At 37.8% G+C, this 24342-nt stretch overlaps 1 protein-coding gene across 2 annotated transcripts in view; it reads right to left on the reverse strand.

Annotated features, from left to right (window-relative positions):
* Positions 1-24342, reverse strand: part of SNX27 (sorting nexin 27) — a 79526-nt gene that overhangs the window by 50475 nt on the left and 4709 nt on the right. For both annotated transcript variants that reach the window (XM_010803021.4, NM_001098956.2), the window contains exon 2: positions 2449-2680. In XM_010803021.4, the coding sequence (XP_010801323.1) occupies positions 2449-2680 (232 nt within the window). The remainder of the gene's footprint in view (positions 1-2448; positions 2681-24342) is intronic.

Genomic DNA, 24342 nt, shown 5'->3' on the forward strand with positions numbered 1-24342 from the left:
ATCTCTGCTGCTTTATGACCCATTTTGAACTCAAATAAGAAAATCGCTTGAATTTGCTTTTTGTCTAACATCATTTCCATAGTCTGAAATAAATATAAAATACACAGCTAATAATAAGTCATCAGAAAAAAACATACAGCAAGAAATGCACATTAACATGATGGACAACATGACCACATTTCTTTAAGAATGTATTCCAATATCAAGCAGTAATAGTTCAACAATGAATAACTGCAATTGCTGTTTCATCAACTTAATAGAACTGTCACAGTTTGCAGATGACATGATGCTATACACAGAAAATCCTAAAGATGCTATCAGAAAACTACTAGGGCTCATCAATGAATTAGGTGAAGTTGCTGGATACAAAATTAACACAGAGAAATCTGTTGCATTTCTATATACTAACAATGAAATAATAAATGCTGGAGAGGGTGTGGAGAAAAAGAAACCTTCCTATACCATTCATTAGTGGGAATGTAAATTGGTGCAGCCACTATGGAAAACAGTATGGAGGTTTCTTAAAAAATTAAAAATAGAGTTATTATAGGACTCAGAAATCCCACACCTGGGCATATATCTGAAGAAAACTCTAATTTGAAAAGATACACGCATATCAATGTTCACAGCAGCACTATTCACAACAGCCAAGACACAGAAGCAACCTAAATATCCACTGACAAATGGATAAAAAAGACATAGAACATTTATAGAATGGAATATTATTCAGCCATAAAAAGAATGAAATAATGCTATTAGGGCTTCCCAGGCAGCACTAGTGGTAAAAACCCCGCCTGTCAATGCAGGAGACATAAGAGAAGGAGGTTCAATCCCTGAGTCAGGAAGATCCCCTGGAGGAGGGCATGGCAACCCACTCCAGTGTCCTTGCCTGGGAAATCCCATGGGCAGAGGCGCCTAGCAGGCTATAGTCCATAGAATCACAGAGTCAGACACGACTGAACCAATTTAGCACGCAGTACACATGGATGGACCTACAGATTATCATACTAAACAAAGTAAGTCAGACAGAAAAAACAAATATATGATACCACTTAAATGTGGAAATTTGAAAAAAAATGATACAAATGTATTTATTTACAAAACAGAAACAGGCTCACAGGCACAGAAAACTTAATGGTTACCAAAGGGGATAGTGGGATAGCAGCGGGTGGGGGTGAGGCAGAGATAAATCAGGAGTTTGGGATTAACATATATACACTGCTGCATATAAAATAAACAAGGGCCTACTATACAGGACAGGGAACCAGATTCAGTTATCTTTTAATAACCTATAATGGAAAAGAATCTGACAAATAATAGACAGAGGGTTGGTCAAAAAGTTCATTTGAGTTTTTCCATAAAATGTCGCAGAAAAACCAGAATGAACTTTTGGCCAACCTGATATATATGTATATGTATAATTGAATCACACCTGAAATTAACACAACATTGTAAATTAACTATACTTCAATTTAAAAAACGGTTAAAGACAAAAGGTATATCACCTCTGTAAAACAAAACTCTAAATTTTGTGTGTATGGCTCTGAGAATACATACACCAGCTGACATAAAATTCTAGTAGCTCATTCCTATACAGGGGACAAATCTGTTTCAGAGACTGCAACTTTAAAGAGCTTTAAATACACGTAGTCTGTTTGCCAATACTAACAGAACATAATGTATTTTTCACAAAGATTAGTGAATTTCTCATTGTACCATTACTCCCAGACTCATCAAAGGTAAATAAAGAATACCGCAACCAAGGGAAAAATTAAGTAGATTGGGCGATCACTGCAATTAGGTTTTGAAGAACAAACAAAGGCATTTAAGAAAGGGGCTGGCACATATCATCCAAATTCAAGATGGGCTTTCCTGCATATCTACAACAGCAAGAAATTGGAAATGTATAAAGTAGCCCATGTGAATTGCATTCAGAATATAATGAGGACCTTGGAGAAAACCTGAATTAACCATTCACACAGATATCTCCAAAGAAAATGAAAAAGAACAAGACATGAAAGGGGTATAGGGCACTCGTAGGTTCTAACATGGACAAACTATATTACCCAAATGCTTTAGAAGATACCACACTTTAAAATTAATCTTGCTCTATAGCTCTACAGAGTCAACAGTGAGACACTAGGAGATATGACAACCAATAAAAGAACAAACAAAAAAAACGTACACATGATTACAATAGGCCCGAATGGAAACTTCAAACTGTCTAGAAATACTTAAGCAGAAATAGGACTCTTCTTCATTACTGCAGTTCACCCCTGCAATAAACCAGGGTCAGTGTCCTTTATTTATGTGTAAACCCACATTCCTTGTAGGCAGACTGACCTAGGTTGCAGTCATGTATCCCAGTGCGCTAATATATATCATACATTATAAGATTGGGAGAAACAAAAGCTAAGTGTTTGAGGATCGAGTTGGGCTGACACTCACCACAAATTTCTCACCATTCTGCTCCACATGTTTGTATGTGGGGACCGATATGGGCACTGCTTGCTTTTCTGTGTAATCATAAAATGATTGTCCCAACGAGTCGTCACTGGGATCTAGATTATCTGCCTCATGAGGAGGTACCGATAACACTGTCAAGATCAATTCCTTCTCGCCTGCTCGGATCAGGTCCACCACCTGCTTGTGTGTCGCCCCCTCAACATTCACGCCGTTCCTAAGGGGAAAAAGGGAAAAAGACAATCCCATAAACCAGAAGGGTCCAAACACCTTAGAGCTCCACCCTCCTGCCCCCACTCCAGTGTCATGAAGTATGAACTAGAAAAGAAGAAGGATCAGTTTGGTTCCAGAAAAGCTGTTTATGTTTTTACAAATCATAATGTGAAAAAGTGTGTGTGAACTTAAGGCAGGGGGGAAAAATGGTAACAGCTGAGAAGACCTACTCTTCCCCTATACTAGAACTCCAGCCTTAGGAAAACACACGGGAAGGAAGGGGAAGCTGAAGAGGAAAACAAAGCTTTTAAAGCCAAAGCGTCCAATTTCCTCATCCTAACTAAGCATGTATACAATAAAGTGACTTTAAACAAGCCTGTCATTTGAACTGTTCTGTGTCCTTTATAAACCTCTTGGAACTGGGAATTTCATTAAAAGAAAAATTTTACAAAATGCGCTTCCTTAATTTGTAAAGACTCAAAAAGTGTGACTGACTTAAGATAGTTATCTGGCATTTGTATCTGATTTCTCCCCATATATTCAAGTCAGACAACTTCATTTTTCCTTATATCAAGTTTCATTACCTTGGGAATTAAATGATCATATCTTCATACACACTAGTTTCTTCTATCACTCAGTTTTAAGAAAAGCAAGGAGATAACATCTCTAAAATTTTATTATCTAACCCAACATCCTTTGTTCTCTCCCAATCACTTCAATTAGTCTCTTTCAGGAGTCCATCTACTTTTTTTCTGTTCTGTGCTGTCTCAGCCCTGTGTAATCAGTTCAAACTAAAAAATGTACAGTTAAGGTTACATAGTAAATCAGCCTACGCATTCTCCTTCCTGTTCCACTGTGTATATAAAGGCTAAAACTAGGAAAAGTACAAGGTTTGGAAGAACAATAATTTTGTCAAGAAAGATGCTGAGTCTCACAAAACACTCAGCAAACTGAGCTACGTTCCCAGAATGCTGACCCAGCCTGCTATCTCAGCAAAAACCACTAGGCAGCTAGCTGACCTGGAGGTTCCCTCCATGGCTATCCCAAGAGGGTGAGGAAATACACACCTGGCCTTTAGTCAATTTGACAAAAGCTTATTTACCCTTTAAACTTTTTCAGTCCTGTTCCAAACCATTAGGGTTTTTCCTTCTTGAAAATGATGCTAAGTTTAGTAACAAGCCTTCCACCAACTTTTCAATCACTAGAATTGTCTGTCAGCATATGGTATCTGAAATATCCATTTATATAAACAGAACAGGCAGGAGATCATCCAGCCAAGCCTCCTTCCTTATTTCAGGTCTAACAATCTAGCCAGTAAATTCAGCACTCTTGACGTTTCACAACCTAAAATCTAACTTACACACATACACACACACACACACATAAATATGGCAATTTTACAACTGGCTAGCTATAGAAGAAAATCAGCCCCCGATGGAAATTTCAGCTTTTAAAGTTCAGATCAGGTCAGACCAGTGACCAGAAGAAGCAGTCAGTTCTTTGACCACAAAGCAGGATGATAAAATAGAAAATGGGCTTTGGAGCGAGACCTACATGGGCTTAAACCCTGGCCCTGCCAGAATTGATCTTAATCAAGTCATTTAATCTTTCTTACCATTGCTTTCCACATCTATAAAATGGAGACAGTAAGTCCCTAACAGATCACTGTGAAGATTAATGTAACATAACATTACATGTAATGTAACATGTAATTTGCTAAGATCAATGCCTGAACACTCACATTAGAAGGTGTATTAAGGAAAGAAGTACTATGTAGCTATGTGTTATGAACAGATTTTGGTTAAAGAAGAAATGGACAACTAAATTTGGGGACTGGTAAAGGATTTCATCTAAATCTTTGATCTAATTAGCAGTTCTGGGAAAATGTTTTGATGGTAGAAGAAATAAAATTGAAAAAGTAAAAGTTAAAAAATCAACATAGAAAATTTGATCTAGCCCTAGGAATCAGCTTAACTTACAAATATCCTTAAGTTTAAAAAAAAAAAAAAAAGTGAAAAACTAACACTTCAGAGACTGAAGAAAACACCTTATATACTAAAAATGTGATTTTTATGTGAATACAATCAACTTTATGAGATGAGCGCTTGTGAAAAAAGTTAAGAAGCAATGCTCCACTCTTATTTTTCAGCTCCCTAATTCTTCCCCTTTAAAGGATTCCTAATCTGGGGAACTCTGTTGATAGGCTCGTGGTGGCGGCGGAGGAAAATCAGTGAACCCCTACAGAAATTGTATGCAAAATTGTATTTGGCTACATATATGCATTTTTTTTTTTTTTCAGGGAAGAGGGCTAACAGATTTCATCCACTTCAAAAAGGAGTATGTAATCTCAGAAAGGTTAAGAACTACTGCTTTCAATACACACCTCCACTCATTCAGTTTTCAAGTTAGAATACATTGCTCCTATGGGTCCCTCACAGAAATAAACCCTGAAAATCAGCAGAGAAACAGGTGAGGCTTACTCTTAAGAGCAGCCATCAAGCAAAGAAATTTGCTTGGGTTTCACTTCTTTAACAGAAAGACCACACTTCAAATTGGCTATCATCCCAAATCCCTCTTTAAAAAAAAAAAAAAAAAAAACAGGAAAGAATTACCAGTGTCATATTCTAAACACACTTGGTAATACTTATCTGGTTCAATTACAGAAGGAATACTATACATTTGACAATTTAATACAAGCTGGAAACTTCTTCAGAGAATGAGTCAGTAAAAACCCCAGGATGTCAGATTTCAAAAAGAGTCCTCCATCCTCAAGAATTAAGAGGCCTTCATACTCATAAAAATATTTATGATACCCCCTTTCTACAGGAATGCTACTATATCAGGCTCATATTAGGTGTGGCCCAGTCTGATCAATTCTGAAGACATAAATGAATGTAAAATATAAATTCTGCAATAAAGGGAACTTGCAGCACTACAGACTTCTGGTTCAAAGTGTGGGTTTTGGAGTTAAGAGAGACTTCAGTTTAAATACCAATTGTTCCATTTAACAGATGAGACATTAGGTAAATAATTCAATCTCAATCTTATTTAACTTCAATTTCTTAACCCAAATGCGTCTAATAACACCCTCAGCTAACAGAGTTGCTTTAAGACCTCAAATGAGATAAAGCTCTAGAATATAGTAGTCACTCAACAAATGGTAGTTACTCATGTGGTATTAATTATATCAGCTGGACAAGCAGGTTGGTAGTATTTGGGGCTCCTGATGATGCAAACCTTTTCTACGAACAATTTCCCTTGCTTTTGTCTATGTAACATAATCTAGTTGCCATTCATTTGAAAATAAATGACTGAACTCTCAGCCAGTGATAATAATAGGAATCACAAGATAATCAACTTCAAAAACGAACTACCACATCAGAGAACCATTAAATCCTACACCACACAAAAGTAACTAACCATCCAGTAGGTTCTACCCATCAATGCTTCTTCCACAAAGAAAGGCTTAAACACATCATCAAAATTTTTCAACAGATACATGATTAAACAAACACAGCGAAATGTTAATTACAGAATCCAGATGGTAGGTAAAACAGGTATTTGTGTGCAATTCTTCACGTTTTCTGTATTTTTGAAATTTTTCGTAATACATTGTGGAGGGGAAAAAGGCTTCTTTCCAAGCCTCCAAAAAATCCACAACTAAGGCCAATTTTTTTTTCCTTTAGGCAATTAGATGATATCCAATTAATTTGTGCCTTCAACATTTTAAAGATACACTTTGATAATTTTAATAAAATGTCCCTCAATTTTTACATAAGACCAAAATTTGGCCCTATCAAGAGGCCTTTAACTAGCTAATAAGAGTGACTTCAAGCCTTCCCTGGTGGTTCAGATAGTAAAGAATCTGCTTGCAATGCAGGAGACCTGGGTTCAATCCCTGGGTCTGCAAGATCCACCAGAGAAGGGAATAGCAACCCACTGCAGTATTCTTGCCTACAGAATTCCATGGACAGAGGAGCCTGGTGGACTACAGTCAATGGGGTCACAAAGAGTCAGACATGAATGAGCAACTAATACTTTCACTTCTCAAATTTAGCCAGCTGGGGAAACTGCAAAACTAATATAAATACTCCCAAAAAGCAAGAAAAAAAATGCTCTAAATAGTCAGGATTTGTATACAGTTTATGAAGGAACCTATATATCATGAAAGTAGGTATGGATGGAGATATGACAAAGTCAATCACTACATGTGGCACAGGAAAGAGCCCTTCCGTGTGGCAAGCACAATATCACCTTGACCCCCTGTGACATGCAGGAAAGCAGTTACAGTGTAGTTAGTCTGAAGCCTGTAAAAAACAGACAATAAATTCCTATAACTGCAAGCAGTAGGACACACTCCAATTCTAGAGGTTAAAGCATAATGGCTACATGTTCACAGAACAGTTAAATTAAAAAAGAAGTTTTGCCAAGGATATGGAAAATCAGAATTCTCCTACATTGCTGATGGGAGCATAAAACCAAAACAATCTGGCAGTTTCTTTAATACTTATTTGTATTTATTTTGCGGCTCCAGGTCTTAGGTGTAGTACCTGGGATCTTTATTTGCAGCATGCAAACTTAGTTGTGCCATGTGGAATCCGGTTCCCCCACCAGGGACTGAACCCAGGCCCCCAGCCCTGGGAGCTTGGAGTCTTAGCCACTGGACCACCAGGGGAGTCTCTGGCAGTTTCTCATCATGTTAAACATACATTTACTATATGACCTAGTATTTCCACTCATAGGTATCTACCCAAAAGAAATGAAAACATGTCCATACAGACAGTTAGAGTCAAATGTTCACTGAAGCTTTATTGATCATGGTCCAAAACTGAAAACAACCAAATGTCAAGAGGTAAACAGAAAACCTGTGGCATATTCATGAAATGGGGTATTATTTAGCAATGAAAAGGACCAAACTACTGATGTCCACAATATGGATGAAACCCAAAAACACACTGAGCAAAGAAGACAGAAAAGAATCTTTTTGATTTGATTCCATTTATTTGAAGCTCCAAAATAGACAAAACTATCCTAAAGTGATAATAATCAGATGGTAGGGAACAACACACACAAGCAAGCTTTCTCAAGTAACAGATATGTTCTGTATCTTGACTGGTGTGGTAAATCTATACTTTTCGCAAATCTAAAATTGTCAAAATGTGTGCATGTAAACTAAGTGTGTATATAAGTTAAACCTCAATAAAGCTGACTTTAAAATTATACAATATCCTCATTTATAAATGTGAAATAGTAGTCATCAGAGTGAAAGAGCCTCTATTCAACTTTTAGGTTACTTCAAATTTTTTTTTTTTGCTGTTATTGAATAATGTTATGAAGATCCTAGTAGATGAATCCATACACATATCTGCAATACAAAATTGTTTAATGGATAAAACACATACTTTTTCCTTCACCTCCCATATCTTTGTGGAAAATAAACTAAGCCTTCAATACTTTCATGTCTTACAAGCCTAGTCCACAGAAATAATAAAGACAAAATTACACCAGAACTAGTTTTATCCCTACTACTGATCTGGCATTGTCTTAACCTCCTATAAACAACAGAACACGCATGTTATTTTGAGCGCAGTGTAGCTAAGAACCTCAGCAATGGATGATTATAAAGTTAAGCCAGAGAGCAACAGCATCTCTCTCAAGTTTATTAAAACCATAATGTGAGAAACAAACTTCAAACTCACTCAACACTTAATTAATACTATTACATTCTAAATATAATCGATCTTTTTAGGAGTCCTAGAATCCCCTTGTTAAATTTTTAAGCATTCAAAACTATAAAGCATTTTCTTCCCATAGAGTATTTGAAAAAGAATTTGTTTAACCAAATAGCTAACGTTAGAAAAACTTTTAATGACACTGAAGTACATCAAGCAAATGGACTTACAACTTTTGAAAAATATTCAGGAAGACTATATGCAAACTGGGAAAAGTCTGTACAGTATGCAATATGCAAAAACAAAAGACTGTATTTTGGAGGTTTTTCCATTTAAAATATAAAAATATCCATTGTGATTATGAGCACATAAGATATTTTTGTGCCAAAAATAAGCACGATATGTAAAATATGAAAATAACTGAGTTAGGGTAATTATGGAACTACGGGTAATTTTTTAAACTTAACAAAGTTTTTCCATCTTTTCAATTATACAAAGTTTTTCAAACAAACTATCTTCTCTGTAATATATCTTCTTGGAAACTGGGTGCACACCTTACAAGTTGGAGAAAAACAGTCCCCTGACACTTTAAAAGAAAGACCTTTCCTTTGACTTTTCACTGGTTGTGACTGCCCAGTTGGGTAGTTATCCTAGACACTAGACTATAAAAAGAAACCACTCTACTGAAATGTAAAGACATGTCCTTTTAAATTCTGCAGTTAAATTGGCTGGTTTAGGTTGACTTCTTTTCATCCAACTGTGCCTCTTTGCTACCTTACTTAGGCAAACAATCAAGTCAGAGAATATTTTTATTGACTAATTGTCTCAGGAATGATACTGTACTCTGCCCTTACACTCTGGAGATAAGGGACTCAGGCATGCACAAGCAATGAAAATAGCCAAAGGAACTCAAGCTTGAACATGTCCACACCACTGTATAATTCCAGATTACTAAATATCAAGAACTTTTTGGAATTCTGTTGCAGAAGTAACATTTTAGAACACCTAATCTACTGATAGGAAAAGAGAAATACAACTAGAGAAAGTAAATGATCAAAGGTTTCTAAAATGTTTGCACTTTTTTTTAAAAAACAGTAAATCTGGTTAACAATTTTAAAGGTGCAAAACTATTATCTCAATTACGATTAACGTTAACACACGGAAAATGAGACGATGACTATATAAATAGGTAAAATCCTCTTGGAAAGCAATTTCACTGGTAATACGCATCTAAAGTCATAAAAACGTTCATGTTCTTTCAACCCCAAGTGGCCTGAGGATTTATCCTAAGGAAATTGCCAAAATATGAGTTCCATGAAGACAAGAACTTTATAGTAACATGTAGACCATTCTCAACTATTTGTGGGAAGAAACGGAACAATTCTGAACACGGAAAAAGCAAAGTGCAAGTATGCTCCTCATTATTTAGGTTGTTTCCAATTTCTGTTCTTATAAAAAGTCAACAATAGGGGAAAATGAATGGTCAAGACAATTATGGTAAAACAATTTGACTATAAAGCAATCATTGAAAATTTTAAATATGAACAAGATAATCTAGACATATGTTTGAGTCAATGCTAAGAAATGGATAACAAAAATGCAACTTCTAAGAGACAACATGGGAGAAAATCTAAGTGATGGGTATGACAATGACATTTTAAACAACATAAACGTGATCCATGAAAAAAAACTAAGATGAATTTTATTAAAATTAAAAATGTCTACTCTGCAAGATACTATTAAGAGAATGAAAAACAAGCCACAGACTAGGAGAAAATATTTGGAAAACATATCTGATAAAAGACTTGTATTCAAAATATAAAAGAACCTTAAAACTCAACAGTAAAAAAACCAAGCTAAAAACAGACAAAATGTCTGAACAGACACCTCTGAAAAAACATATACAGATGGCAAATAAGCATATAACAGTTACTCAACATCATTCATCATGAGAGAACTGCAAATAACATTAAACACCTATTTGAATGGGTTTTTTAAAAATGATAATATCAAATGATGGTTAAAATGTGAAGCAACAGCAACTCATTCAATGGTATAGCCACTCTGGAAGACAGTTTGACAGTTTCTTTAAAAGCTAAACATAGTCTCACCAATAATATCCAACAATCACACTCTTAGGTATTAACTCAATAGAGTTTACAACTTATAGTCACACAAAAACCAGCACATAAATGTTTACGGCAGTTTTATTCATAATTGCCAAAACCTGAAAGCAATCAAGATGTCTTTTATAAGTGAATGGATAGACAAAAATGGTACATCTAGACAATGGAATATTATTCAGCTATAAAAAGAAATAAGCTCTCAAGCCATGAAAAGACATGAGGGAATTTTAAATGCACATTGCCAAGGAAAAGAAGCCAATCTGAAACAGCATTGTATGATTCCAATTAATTACATGACATTCCAGAAAAGGCAAATATCAGTAGGCTGCCAGGGCTTTGGACGGAGTGGAGGGATGAATAAGTGAAGCAGGGGGGATTCTTAGTGCAGTGAAACTGCTCTGTATGAGACTGTAACACTGCATACATGACAGGATGCACTTGTCAAAACCTACAGAACTTTAAAACACAAAGTGTAAACCTTAAACCTTCAACAGAAAATCGGATTAAAGATTTACTGACCATGGCCCCGCCCATCAGAACAAGACCCAGTTTCCCCCTCAGTCTCTCCATCAGGAAGCTTCCATAAGCCTCTTATCCTTCTCTATCAGAGGGCAGACAGACTGATAGCCACAGTCACAGAAAACTAACCAATCTGATCACATGGACCACAGCCTTGTCTAACTCAATAAACTATGAGCCGTGCCATGTAAGGCCACCCAAGACAGACAGGTCATGGTGAAGAGTTCTGACAAAACGTGGCCCGCTGGAGAAGGGAATGGCAAACCACTTCAGTATTCTTGCCTTGTGAACCCCATGAAGAGTATGAAAAGGCAAAAAGATAGGACATTGAAAGATGAACTCCCCAGGTCGGTAGGTGCCCAACATGCTACTGGAGATCAGTGGAGAAATAACTCCAGAAAGAATGAAGAGACAGAGCCAAAGCAAAAACACCACCCAGTTGTGGATGTGACTGGTGATGGAAGTAGTCTAATGCTGTAAAGAACAATACTGCATAGGAACCTGGAATGTTAGGTCCATGAATCAAGGTAAATTAGTAGTAGTCAAACAGGAGACGGCAAGAGTGAACATCAACATTTTAGGAATCAGTGAACTAAAATGGACTGGAATGGGTGAATTTAACTCAAATGACCATTATATCTACTACTACTACTACCATATCTACTACTAGGCAAGAATCCTTAGAAGAAACGGAGTAGCCATCATGGTCAACAAGAGTCCAAAATGCAGTACTTGGATGCAATCTCAAAAACGACTGAATAATCTCTGTTCGTTTCCAAGGCAAACCATTCAACATCACAGTAATCCAAGTCTGTGCCCCAACCAGTAATGCTGAAGAAGCTGAAGCTGAACAGTTCTATGAACTAACACCCAAAAAAGATGTCCTTTTCATTATAGGGGACTGGAATGCAAAAGTAGGAAGTCAAGAAATACCTGGAGTAACAGGCAAATCTGGCCTTGGAGTACAGAATGAAACAGGGCAAAAGCTAATAGAGTTTTGCCAGGAGAACACACTGGTCATAGCAAACACCTTCTTCCAACAACACAACAGAAGACTCTACACATAGACATCACCAAATGGTCAACACAGAAATCAGACCGATTATATTCTTTGCAGCCAAAGATGGAGAAACTCTATACAGTCAGCAAAAACAAGACCAGGAGCTGACTGCGGCTCAGTTCATGAACTGCTTATTGCCAAATTCAGATTTAAATTGAAGGAAGTGGGGAAAACCACCAGACTAATCAGGTATGATCTAAATCAAATCCCTTACGATTATACAGTGGAAGTGACAAAAAGATTCAAGGGATTAGATCTGACAGACAAAGTGCCTGAAGAACTATGAATGGAGGTTCGTGACACTTTACAGGAGACAGGGATCAAGACCATCCCCAAGAAAATGAAATGCAAAAAGGCAAAATGGTTGTCTGAAGAGGCCTTACAAATAGCTGTAAAAAGAAGAGAAGCAAAAGCCAAAGGAGAAAAGGAAAGATACACCCATTTGAATGCAGAGTTCCAAACAATACCAGGCAGAGACAAGAAAGCCTTCCTCAGTGATCAGTGCAAAGAAATAGAGGAAAACAACAGAATGGGAAAGACTAGAGATCTCTTCAAGAAAATCAGAGGTACCAAGGGAACTTTTCATGCAAAGATGGGCACAATAAAGGACAGAAATGGTATGGACCTAACAGAAGCAGAAGATACCAAGAAGAGGTGGCAAGAATACACAGAAGAACTATACAAAAAAGATCTTCATGATGCAGATAACCACGATGGTGTGATCACTCACCTAGAGCCAGACATCCTGGAATGTGAAGTCAAATGGTCTTAGGAAACATCACTACGAACAAAGCTAGTGGAGGTGATGGAATTCCAGTTGAGCTATTTCAAATCCTAAAAGATGATGCTGTGAAAGTGCTGCACTGAATATGTCAGCAAATTTGGAAAACTCAGCGGTGGCCACAGGACTGGAAAAGGTCAGTTTTTATTCCAATCCCAAAGAAAGGCAATGCCAAAGAATGCTCAAACTACCACACAATTGCACTCATCTCACATGCTAGCAAAGTAATGCTCAAAATTCTCCAAGCCAGGCTTCAACAGTACGTGAACCGTGAACTTCCAGATGTTCAAGCTGGATTTCGAAGAGGCAAAGGAACCAGAGAATAAATTGCCAACACCCACTGGATCGTTGAAAAACCAGAGAGTTCCAGAAAAACAGATATATATTTCTGCTTTATTGACTATGCCAAAGCCTTTGACTGTGTGGATCACAACAAACTGTGGAAAATTCTTCAAGAGATGAGAATTCCAGGCCATATGACCTGCCTCTTGAGAAATATGTATGCGTGTCAAGAAGCAACAGTTAGAACTGGAACAACAGACTAGTTCCAAATTGCAAAAGGAGTACATCAAGGCTGTATATTGTCACCCTGCTTATTTAACTTATATGCAGAATACATCATGAGATGAAGCATAAGCTGAAATCAAGATTGCCGGGAGAAATATCAATAACTCAGATATGCAGATGACACCACCCTTATGGCAGAAGGCAAAGAAGAACTAAAGAGCCTCTTGATGAAAGTGAAAGAGGAGAGTGAAAAGTTGGCTTAAAACTCAACATTCAGAAAACTAAGATCATGGCATCCAGTCACATCACTTCATGGCAAATAGATGGGGAAACTGTGGAAACAGTGACAGACTATTTTGTCAGGCTCCAAAATCACTACAGATGGTGACTGCAGCCATGAAACTAAAAGACACTTGCTCCTTGGAGGAAAAACTATGACCAACCTAGATACTATATTAAAAAGTAGAGACATTACTTTGCCAACAAAGGTCCATCTAGTCAAAGCTATGGTTTTTCCAATAGTCATGTATGTATGTGAGAGTTGGACTATAAAGAAAGCTGAGCGCTGAAGGATTGATGCTTTTCAACTGTGGTGTTGGAGAAGAGTCTTGAGAGTCCCTTGGGAGCAAGGAGATTCAACCAGTCCATCCTAAAGGAAATCAGTTCTGAATATTCATTGGTAGGACTGATGCTGAAGCTGAAACTCCAATCCTTTGGCCACCGAAGCAAAGAACTGACTCATTGGAAAAGACCCTGATGCTGGCAAAGACTGAAGGCAAGAGGAGATGAGAATGACAGAGGATGAGATGGTTGGATGGCATCACCAATTCAATGGACATGAGTTTGAGTAAACTCCAGGAATTGGAGATGGACAGGGAGGCCTGGCACACTGCAGTCCATGGGGTTGCAAAGAGTCGGACACGACTGAGCGACTGAACTGAAACCTTAAGATTTGCAACTTTTTCTTAAGTCAGTAAGTCCAGAGAATTCCAGTTGTGACAAGAGAGTCTAACTGTATTTCAAATCTATTTCAAAAAGTCTCACTGAACAGGGTTGGGGCAGGGAGGAGGAGTGGGCAGGGAGATACAGATCTAAGTATCTGGAAATGAATTCAAGGCCAAAGGGATTGCATGAAAGTACTGTATTCTAGTCAATAAAGTTGTTTCTCACAGGGTACTGGTTAACAATTCTGGTACTGCTACATATGTATACTGGAACTGAACAATTAAGTAAATAAAGGGTGGATGCAGGGAGTCAAGTTCCTCAATGTCAGAGTGAAAATGAACAGATCAGCAAGGGGAAGGGGACAAAACATCCATATAGTAATGAAGAAAAGCCAGAGACATCAGAAAGAACTCATGTTTAAGTTTCTACAGATACAGATGGTTACATATAGAAATATTTATAGATATGTAGACATAAAAGTGAAATTGCTCAGTCGTGTTCGACTCTTTGCGACCCTGTGGACTGTATGTAGCCTACCAGGCTTCTCCATCCATAGGATTTTCTGGGCAAAGGTACTGGAGTGGGTTGCCATTTCCTTCTCCAGAAGGTCTTCCTGACCCAGGGATCAAACCCAGGTCTACCTGCACTGCAGGCAGACGCTTTACCCTCTGAGCCACTAGAGAAGCTCATAGATAGATATGTAGGGGTGAGTGAAAAAGTTGGCTTAAAACTCAACATTCAAAAAACTAAGATCATGGCATCCAGTCACATCACTTCATGGCAAATAGATGGAGAAACCACAGAAACAGTGACACACTATTTTGGGGGCTCCAATATCACTGCAGATGGTGACTGCAGCCATGAAATTCAAAGATGCTTTGTTCCTTGGAAGGAAAACTACAACAAACCTAGATAGCATATTAAAAAGAGACATTACTTTGCTGACAAAGGTCCATTTAGTCAAAGCTATGGTTTTTCCAATAGTCATGTATGGATGTGAGAGGTGGACTACAAAGAAAGCTGAGCACCAAAGAATTGATGTTTTTCAACTGTGGTGTTGGAGAAGACTCTTGAGATTCCCTTGGACTGCAAGGAGATCAAATCAGTCAATCCTAAAGGAAATCAGTCCTGAATCCTCATTGCAAGGACTGATGCTAAAGCTGAAACTCCAATACTCTGGCCACCTGATGCGAAGAACTGACTCATTGGCAAAGACCCTGATGCTGAGAAAGACTGAAGGCAAGAGGAGAAGGGGGCGACAGAGGATGAGATGGTTGGATGGCATCACTGACTTGATGGACATGAGTTTGAGCAAGCTCTGGGAGTTGGTAATGGACAGGGAAGCCTGGCGTGCTGCAGTCCATGGGGTTGCAAAGAGTTGGACATGACTTAGTAACTGAACTCAACTCATGAATATACACAGGGGTTTATAAACACATATATTTCTTTGCTCTGTCAGCTGAGAGGGTCTAAAAGAAGGTACACCGTTGTACCAAGAACCATACCTAATGCCCAGACCTTGGTTTCTAGTCATATGCTTCAATAAAAAGAACCAGTGCCTCTTGGAGAAATGACTGATTCTAGGACTGGAGCAGGAAATACCCAAGATGAGCCTAGAGCATTCTGTAGTACCAGAAAGGAAGAAAGTGCTCAAAAACAAAACAAAAAAACACACACTGATGAGAGGCTGGCAGAAGAGCACACAAGCCAAATGAAAAAGCTAGCAGTGGCCAATTCTGGAGCAACAAAATACAGTGGTGGTATCGGATTTTATAACCTAAGCGAAAAGCCAAAACGTTAGTCACTCAGTGGTGTCCAACTCTTTGCAACTGCATGGCCTTGTTTAGGCAAGAATACTGAAGCAGGTAGTCATTCCCTACCCAACCCAGGAATCAAACCCAGGTCTCCAGGACTGCAGGTAGATTCTTACTGTCTGAGCCACCAGGGAAGCCCCTTACATAACAAGAAGTATAAAATAAATAATTCATTATCCCATACTGATACAAATAAATGATAGAATAAATACACAAAGAAGAGACATTCTACTTCTGTGTAGAATTCCAAATACATTATATAGTTATTACATACTAAAGGGGAAGAGCCCAAGTATGGGCTGCATATATAGTGACTCCTATCCAAAGTCTACAGTATGAAAAGGGGGGAGAGGAGGATATAGTAGGGAAACCTGGCAAATACTATTTTAGCCAGATGATCAAGGTCAATATAAACAGTCACAAAGCATGATGATAAAATACACCCTTGATATGAACTGATGAAAACGGCACTTTACTTCTGTGACCGTCTTCCCAAAATTCCAATCTAATCATGAAAAAAACTCAGATAAATTCTAATAGTCAGGTGTACTATACTTGACCAGTACTCCTCAAAAATGTCAAGGTCATCAAAATCAAGGAAAAACTAAGAAACCGTCACAGCTAAGATGAGCCTAAGGAGACATGACAACTAAATGCAATGTGGTGTCCTGGATGGGATTCGGAAACAGAAAGACAACAGGTAAAAACTAAGGAAATCAGAATAAACTATGAGCTTCAGTTAGTAATAATGTATCAACATTGACTTATTTTAATAAATGTTAAAACAATTAACAAATAATCATACTAACATAAGATGTTCATAAGGAGAAACTGTTTGGGAGGAGTGGGGATATATATATGGAAACTATACTATCTCGGAAGCCCAAACTGTGGTAGAACGAGACAAAGGAATATTATTCAGCACTAGAAAGAAATGAGTTATCAAGCCATGAAAAGACATGAAGGACACTTAAATGTATATTACTGAGTAAAAGACAGTCTGAAAAGGATACATAGTATATGATTCCATCTATATGATAACCTGGGAAAGGCAAAATTATGGAGACAGTAAGAAATTAGTTGCCAGTACTTAGGGGGAGAAAGGAATGAATAAGCAGAGCACAGGGGATTTTTAGGGTAGTAAAAGTACTCTGTATGCAATAATGGCAGACACGTCCTTACAAATTTGTCCAAACCCATAGAATACGCAACACCAAGAGTGAACCCTAAAATAAATCATGGACTCTGAGTGACAATGATGTATCAATGTAGGCTCATCAATTCTAACCATCTCTGGTGGGGGATGTTTACAATGGTGGAGGTTATGCATTCTATGGAGACCCCTAATTCACAAACTCTTGGTGCCTTTTTTAAGTATCAAAAGCAAAATGCAATGTTTACACCAATATTTTAAAGTGCATCCAAAATTTTAGTGCTGGGCAAAAGAGTACCGCATTACTGTTAATAATAACAATAGAGTATTCCCTGTCGTGCATCTGGTCTTCCCAAAGAGGGAAAAAAGAATAAATAACTTGTCAAATAAGCTGCTCATCATCACTGGGACTTTTTAACCTTGGCTGGGTGTTCTATTCACAAAGAATGCTGTCTGAAGCAGTAAAAGCACAAATAAACCTCATATGACTTTCAACCATAATACCTCCAGCCACAGTTAACAAGGGTTGATTACTTGGGAAGGAGTAATAGTCCTCAAACTTTCTAGTTCCAAGGCAATCAGGGTACAAACATAATCAACACAGACAGACTTATTTCTAAATAAATAAATCTTATTTGTCATTCAATAAAAAAAGGTATAATAAGGCTTAAGGTTTTCAGACATTTTAAAAATCAATATAAAATTATAATCAAGCTATTTAGAAGAGAAGTTCATTTGTTATCTGATAATTACCTACAAGGCCAATGGAACAACTTGACACCAAGAATAAAAATAAACTTGTTCATTTCCCTCCTAACAGAACACAAAACTCTAGTCTTAGAATTTTTAAACAGCCTCCTATATTTAAAATTACCAAGGCTATAGATTTGTGTTCCAGGTGGCCAGGACACAACTAGTTTACATGTTCCTTCCTAGCATAATTAATGGGTCCCTTTCATTCTCAAATGTCTTGGTTTGTACCATCGACTACATAGTCTTCCCAGTTTTAGTATATTTTGTGCCTGGAAGGCTCCTGTTAATAGGCATATGGTCTCTGGGCACCTGCATTACTAGTTTAGATAACTAAGGGTAGAAAAGTACTTACCGGGACTTGGAGGAATTGCTCTAAACTTGTTCATTCCATTGTGGGGAGGCAGGATGGGAGAGGTTAGCAAGGAGGAATGAGACTTGAGGTCAACTGGGCTTAAGAATTGACCTGAGGCTGCCAGATTCCCCATCAGACCTAAAATTCCTTAGGGCAAAGACTACTTGTCATTCAGCTTCCTATCCCCAGTGTCCAATATTGTATATGTCATGTAGTAAGTACTCATTAAAATTTTTCCCTGGAGGTCTTCCCTGGTGGCTCCGTGGCAAAAAATCTGCTTGTCAATGGAGGTGACAAAGGTACAATCCCTAGTCCAGGAAGATCCACATGTCGCAGAGCAACTAAGCCCAAGTGCCACAACTACTGACCCTCTGTGCTCTGGAGTCAGGGAACCGCAACTACTGAGAGCACGCGCTGCGGCTACTGAAGCCCACACACTCTAGAGCCCATGCTCCGCAGCAGAGGAGCCACCACAGTGAGAAGCCTGTGCCCCGCAACAAGACTCAGCACAGCCAAAATAAGTAAGCAAATAAAAATTAAAAAAAATTTCCCCTGAATGAATGAAAGGTGATTATCAAGGCTAGCATATAAACTCATACTAGTTTTCCTTCAGGCACTTTCATAATTTCATTCCTTATTTTTAATTTTTATACTGGTTTCACTGTTTAGTAAAAGTGTGAAAGTGTTAGTCACTCGGTTGTGTCCAACCCTTTGTGACCCTGTGGACTGTTGCCTACCAGGCTTCTCTGTCCATCGAATTCTCCAGGCAAGGAAACTGGAGTGGGTTGCCATGCCCTTCTCCAGGAGATCTTCCCAACCCAGGGACCTAACTTGAGTCTCCTGCATTGCAGGAGATTCTTTACCAACTGAGCCACCAGGAAGATCCTGTTCACTATTTAGAGGGAAGTACTAAAAATATTATGCAAGCTCTACATTTTTCAAGTTTTAGTATTAGTGACAGTTTTGTTTCCTATTATGGGAAGCAATAAAAATAATGCTTAAGAATAAAATATGACATTCAATTATGTAAGCAATTTCAAAGTGAGGCTATGTTTTCCTTTACTGAAATATACTGAAAATAAAAGTTTTTATTAATTTAAAAAAATAAACCTTAATTCCAAGGATAGCAAAATGAGGTAAGAAGGAATAAGAAACAGACATGCTGACATTTAGAAAGTAGCCTTTATTTTATGTTAATTCTGGGAATAAAATCTATTACAATTATACTGTTTCATCTCATAAAAAATAAATGCACCACACTTAGCAAGAAAAAATTAAACACAATGGGTTTCCTCACATAAAAGAGGCTAAATATTACCAGTAAAGTCTTAAAGAAATTTCTGATGCTAAAGCTGTAAAGATATACATTTATTTTGTCTGGATAAGATTATTTTGCTTACTTACTTTTCAATTTTTATCTTTAAAAACTTGATCAGCATACAACAACTCTATGAAAGTGAAACTGTTAGTTGCTCTCTCATATCCAACTCTATGCGACCCCATGGACTATTGCTCTCAGAGGGTCCTCTGTCCATGGGGTTTTCCAGGCAAGAATACTGGCGTGGATAGTCATTCCCTTCTTTAGGGGATCTTTCCAACCCAGGGATGGAACCCAGGTCTCCCACATAGAAGGCAGATTCTTTACCGTCTAAGCCACCAGCTGGGTGTGAAAATGGGTTACTTCTTCGCAGTTTGGGATAATGAATGCTACAGGGAAGAAAGTTGCTAATAGCCATAATAGTTTCCCTAACTTAATTCATTCTCTTCCTATGTACCCTATTTCTGAGGACACCTCAATCAGTTATTCACCAGCAAAACAAACATAATCAGTCCTAAATCATTTCTCAACACCTAACTCAGGCTCTTGAGATCTGCTATCATTTGAACCATAGCCTTTACAGCCAATTTAAATGCAACTCTCAAATGTTTTTAGTTTGGTATACAGTGAAAGTTAAAGAATAAGATATACTTGCTTTATCAACAACCTTTGAGTTTGCAACTCAGGTAAATTACCAAAGAAGGCATCTTAATATTCTAAAGTTCTGTTTCATTACTATTTCTGGATTACCACATAAAGCAATTAAAAGCATGATTCCTCACGTGATCGGATAAGTCCATTCTGGGGTGACAGATGGCACCCTGAATCCCAACACCCATTTCCTAAATATTCAACTAGTCTTCAGAGGTACTGTATTTGAGTGTGAGTAGAAGTGTAAGTCTATCACTACTATTGAAAAAGCAGCTCAAAATACCTTCATCTTTGAAAGAAGCCCTTAGAAATTAATAAAAAGAGAGATACTTTTTAAGTGATATGACCCACTAGCAATTAAATGCACCCTTTAATCCAAATTAAATTTGTGCCATTTCTTTTGAAAGCTGAGGAACACAGACTACAGTATAGTTTTGTAAGCTATAGTCTATTTCAACATATTGAGAAAAAAGTTATAGTAAGACTTTTTCCAAATTAGTTAACATGAAAGATAATTTTGTAGGCCAGGGAAATCTAAAATAATCTATCAGCACACAATTCATAAAGAGAAACTTCAGTGTCACATTTCCTTAGATTCAAAACACCAGGTAAAACAAAATTCATTGTCATTTCTAAGAAAAGAGATGTAAGCTACATATCTTGAGAAAACAGATCCAAAAAAGTTTTTAACCCTACCAGAATCAAAATAATCATAACAGGTAAAAAGAATTAAGTAACCTTCATGGTACATTCAATAGAAAAACTATATACTTTATAAATTACAAATTTTATCATGATTAAACTGATCAGCAAAGAAGTCAAAGAAGTTTTCAGAACTTTCACAGAGCTCATCACAATTTTCCAAGATCTCCAACCATTAAACTAATCAACGTCCCAATTTTCAGAACATACTAAATAAATATAACCAGAACTAGACAGACACACAGATCTAAAAGCGCTGCGGGGGAGGTGGAGGAGTAGAGGGGAGAGAGAAAACTTCCTGGTTAATTCACTGAATAGCTCCCCCTAAGAGTAATCAAGCTCTTGAACGCAGCTGGGAGAAAATCCACACAAGCAGCTGACTCTCTGCCGACTGCTCTGTACTTTTCCAAACAGAAGTAAACTAGTTACTTGTGCTTGAAGTCCACGAATACATAAACCTGTCATTCTAGTCTTGCTCTACAGCCTGAGACAAGAATCTGCAGTTTCAGAGAGCTTAAGCAAAAACAAATCATTTTTAAAAGATGTTTTCATAATAACGGAAGTTCACTGAAGGAAGTACACACAAGAGTCCTCAAATACAGTACCTTACTCTGCAACTTCAATACCCTGCAGACAGGTGTATTTCCTCAACTATATGAGAGCTTTATTAGTTAGCAAAGAAAATAAGTAATAAACAAAAGAAGCTACACACATACTCCTTAGCATTTGACTAACGTTATATCACCTAATTTAATTAAGTACCCCTCACATTACTGACAGCAGAAATTCACTGTACAGTCTCCACCAATTCTTAAAACTTATTTGAAGAATCGTAAGAATTTTTTCATTCTAAAGGTAGACTGCACGTATAAGTCTTAGTACTGTACGTATTCAGTTCCTTAAGTCCCCCTCAAATCCCAAACATGCTGTATACGCCAAAATAGAAGATTTAAAGGAGGCATCTTCAAATCAGAGGAGTGCAGCTAAAACAGAACATCTGTACGTCAGAGCACAAGTGGGCCTGTAGGACACAGGATCAACTGTAAACACAGTAGCAAGTACAGTCACGTAAAACATAGAGAAAGAGAAAAGAACACTTGGAAGCTGAACTGGACTGTGAGATAAACTACATATACAAATTAAAGCCAACTAGCGCCTCATCTGCTACTCTCACCTCTGGGCATTAAAACTTAGTTGTCTTTAGTTCCCTTCTTTATATAACAGTACAAGACAGCCCGAGAGAGTAGATGCTCTGAAATTCTTCTAACAGTGATTCTCCTCTCCGGTCTTGTAAATGTTATTCAACTTCTTCAGATAAATAATTAAAAACTAAATGCACAGGGAGTCCTGGGTATTAATGTACATACAACCATATTCTGACCTCAAAAACAGTATAAAATCCAAACTTTATAGCACTGCAGTGAAAACTCTGTTTGATCTAACTTCAAGCAGTTAGCTCTAACCCACCTGCAGTGCAGGTTTCTCAAGGGCAGGGATGCTGGGACTCTGGGACTCTTATGAGCCTAACAGTGTTTTACACATAGCTTGTGCTTAATTGTGGTATCAGGCTGAATATGAGGTGATGTTAGTGGGCCAATATCAGCAAAGTGACACTCTAAATCATTGTTTTTCAAACAGTGGATTACAACCTAATGAGTCAGGAAATTAATGCAGTGGGTCACCATCAGCATTCAAACAAAAAAATAAAATACTGAACAGACTAAAAAATACCAGAGTGCAAGATACTAGTAAATTCAGTTTCGGGAAACTTGTTTCAGGTGGGTTGTTGGGTTGTTGTTTTTAATTGGACTGAAATACAAAATGTTATCTCTTACTATGAGTTCCAATTAATATTTTTAAACTGCCTAGATAGTGTTTTTTCCAAATGTAGGCCTGGAATAGTTTTTCCCCTAAATGTGGACCCATACATAGGCTCTTACTAGACTGCCCAAGGGAAGCACAGAAACTATCTATACAGCTGACAGTCGAAGAACAGAATGACCCTAACTGGCTCTAACCTAAACCACTACAATATCCTTTGTGCCATCATCTAACAAATGAACTCACCACAGATCATGCTCCCTAAGCGCCCTGCCGTGATCATAAATCGTAAATGTTTGCTTGTCAACTGAGCCTCTTTGCTTATCTACGGATCATAAGAATTATTCCCAATGGGACTTATCTAAAAAAACAATTATCCTTGAGAGCATGGTAACAAACTGTCTCCTGAAACAAACTGCAGAGTAGTGGCTGCAAAGAGAACTGTCCTCCACAGTAACTTACATGACCCAGACAAATCTTCTTGTTCCCAACAAAAGATCTTTTTCCTGGTCATAGCAATGTTGCGGAAGTCATTTCTGAGGGGAAAACAATGCTATTTTCAAATTTAACTGTATTATTTTGCTGCCCTACTACCTATGGAATTAAAAGTATTTCTCGGGGTTACAGTTAGAATCGTCATGTTCTCTTCACTGATAAAGACAGCAAAAAATAACAGCAAAGAATGACTATTTTGTCCCTGTCTTCCACCCAATTTAACAGTAAGAGAAACAGGGTAAATAAAGTTATAAAATAGTTCCACTTCAAAACTATAGAACTAAAGTTCAGTTGTTACCCAGCTTCACAGGAATGTGACTGGATTTTAAGAATTTTCAGTGACTTCAGTCAAGAATAGTTGACCTCCCTGTCTCACAATGCTATTATGAAGATCAAATCAAACATAAAAACACTGTGCAAACTGTGCTGTGTGCTTAGCTGCTCAGTTGTGTCTAACTCTTTGCCACCCTAGGGACCATGGCCCACCAGGCTCCTCTGTCCATAGGATTCTCCAGGCAAGAATACTGGAGTGGGCTGCCATGCCCTCCTCCAGGGGATCTTCCCAACCCAGGCTCTCCCACTGCAGGTGGATTCTTTACCATCTGAGCCACCAGGAAAGCCACTATACAAACTGCAAAGTGATATGATTATTATTACTATTAACTTGTTCTACCTCTTAACCCTCATCTTTATTACAACAGCTCAGCAAGATTCAATGGCATTATCAACTGAATGGACATGAGTTCAAGCAAACTCCCAGAGATAGTGAAGGACAGGGAAGCCTGGCGTGCTGCAGTCCATAGGGTCACAAAGAGTTGGACATGGCTAAGCAACTGAACAAGCAACATTCAATAAATAAAGTACAGATGACTAGATATAATAGTTAGTCCATTATCTACTGAACTGATTGTCCTAAGGGCTGGGATTTCACTTTGTTTGTTCTTGACTAATGACTCTCTACATAACCATGACAATAAAATGAACTGAGAATTCAAGG

Source organism: Bos taurus, chromosome 3, assembly GCF_002263795.3.
Source record: "Bos taurus isolate L1 Dominette 01449 registration number 42190680 breed Hereford chromosome 3, ARS-UCD2.0, whole genome shotgun sequence".
NCBI lineage: Eukaryota > Metazoa > Chordata > Mammalia > Artiodactyla > Bovidae > Bos > Bos taurus.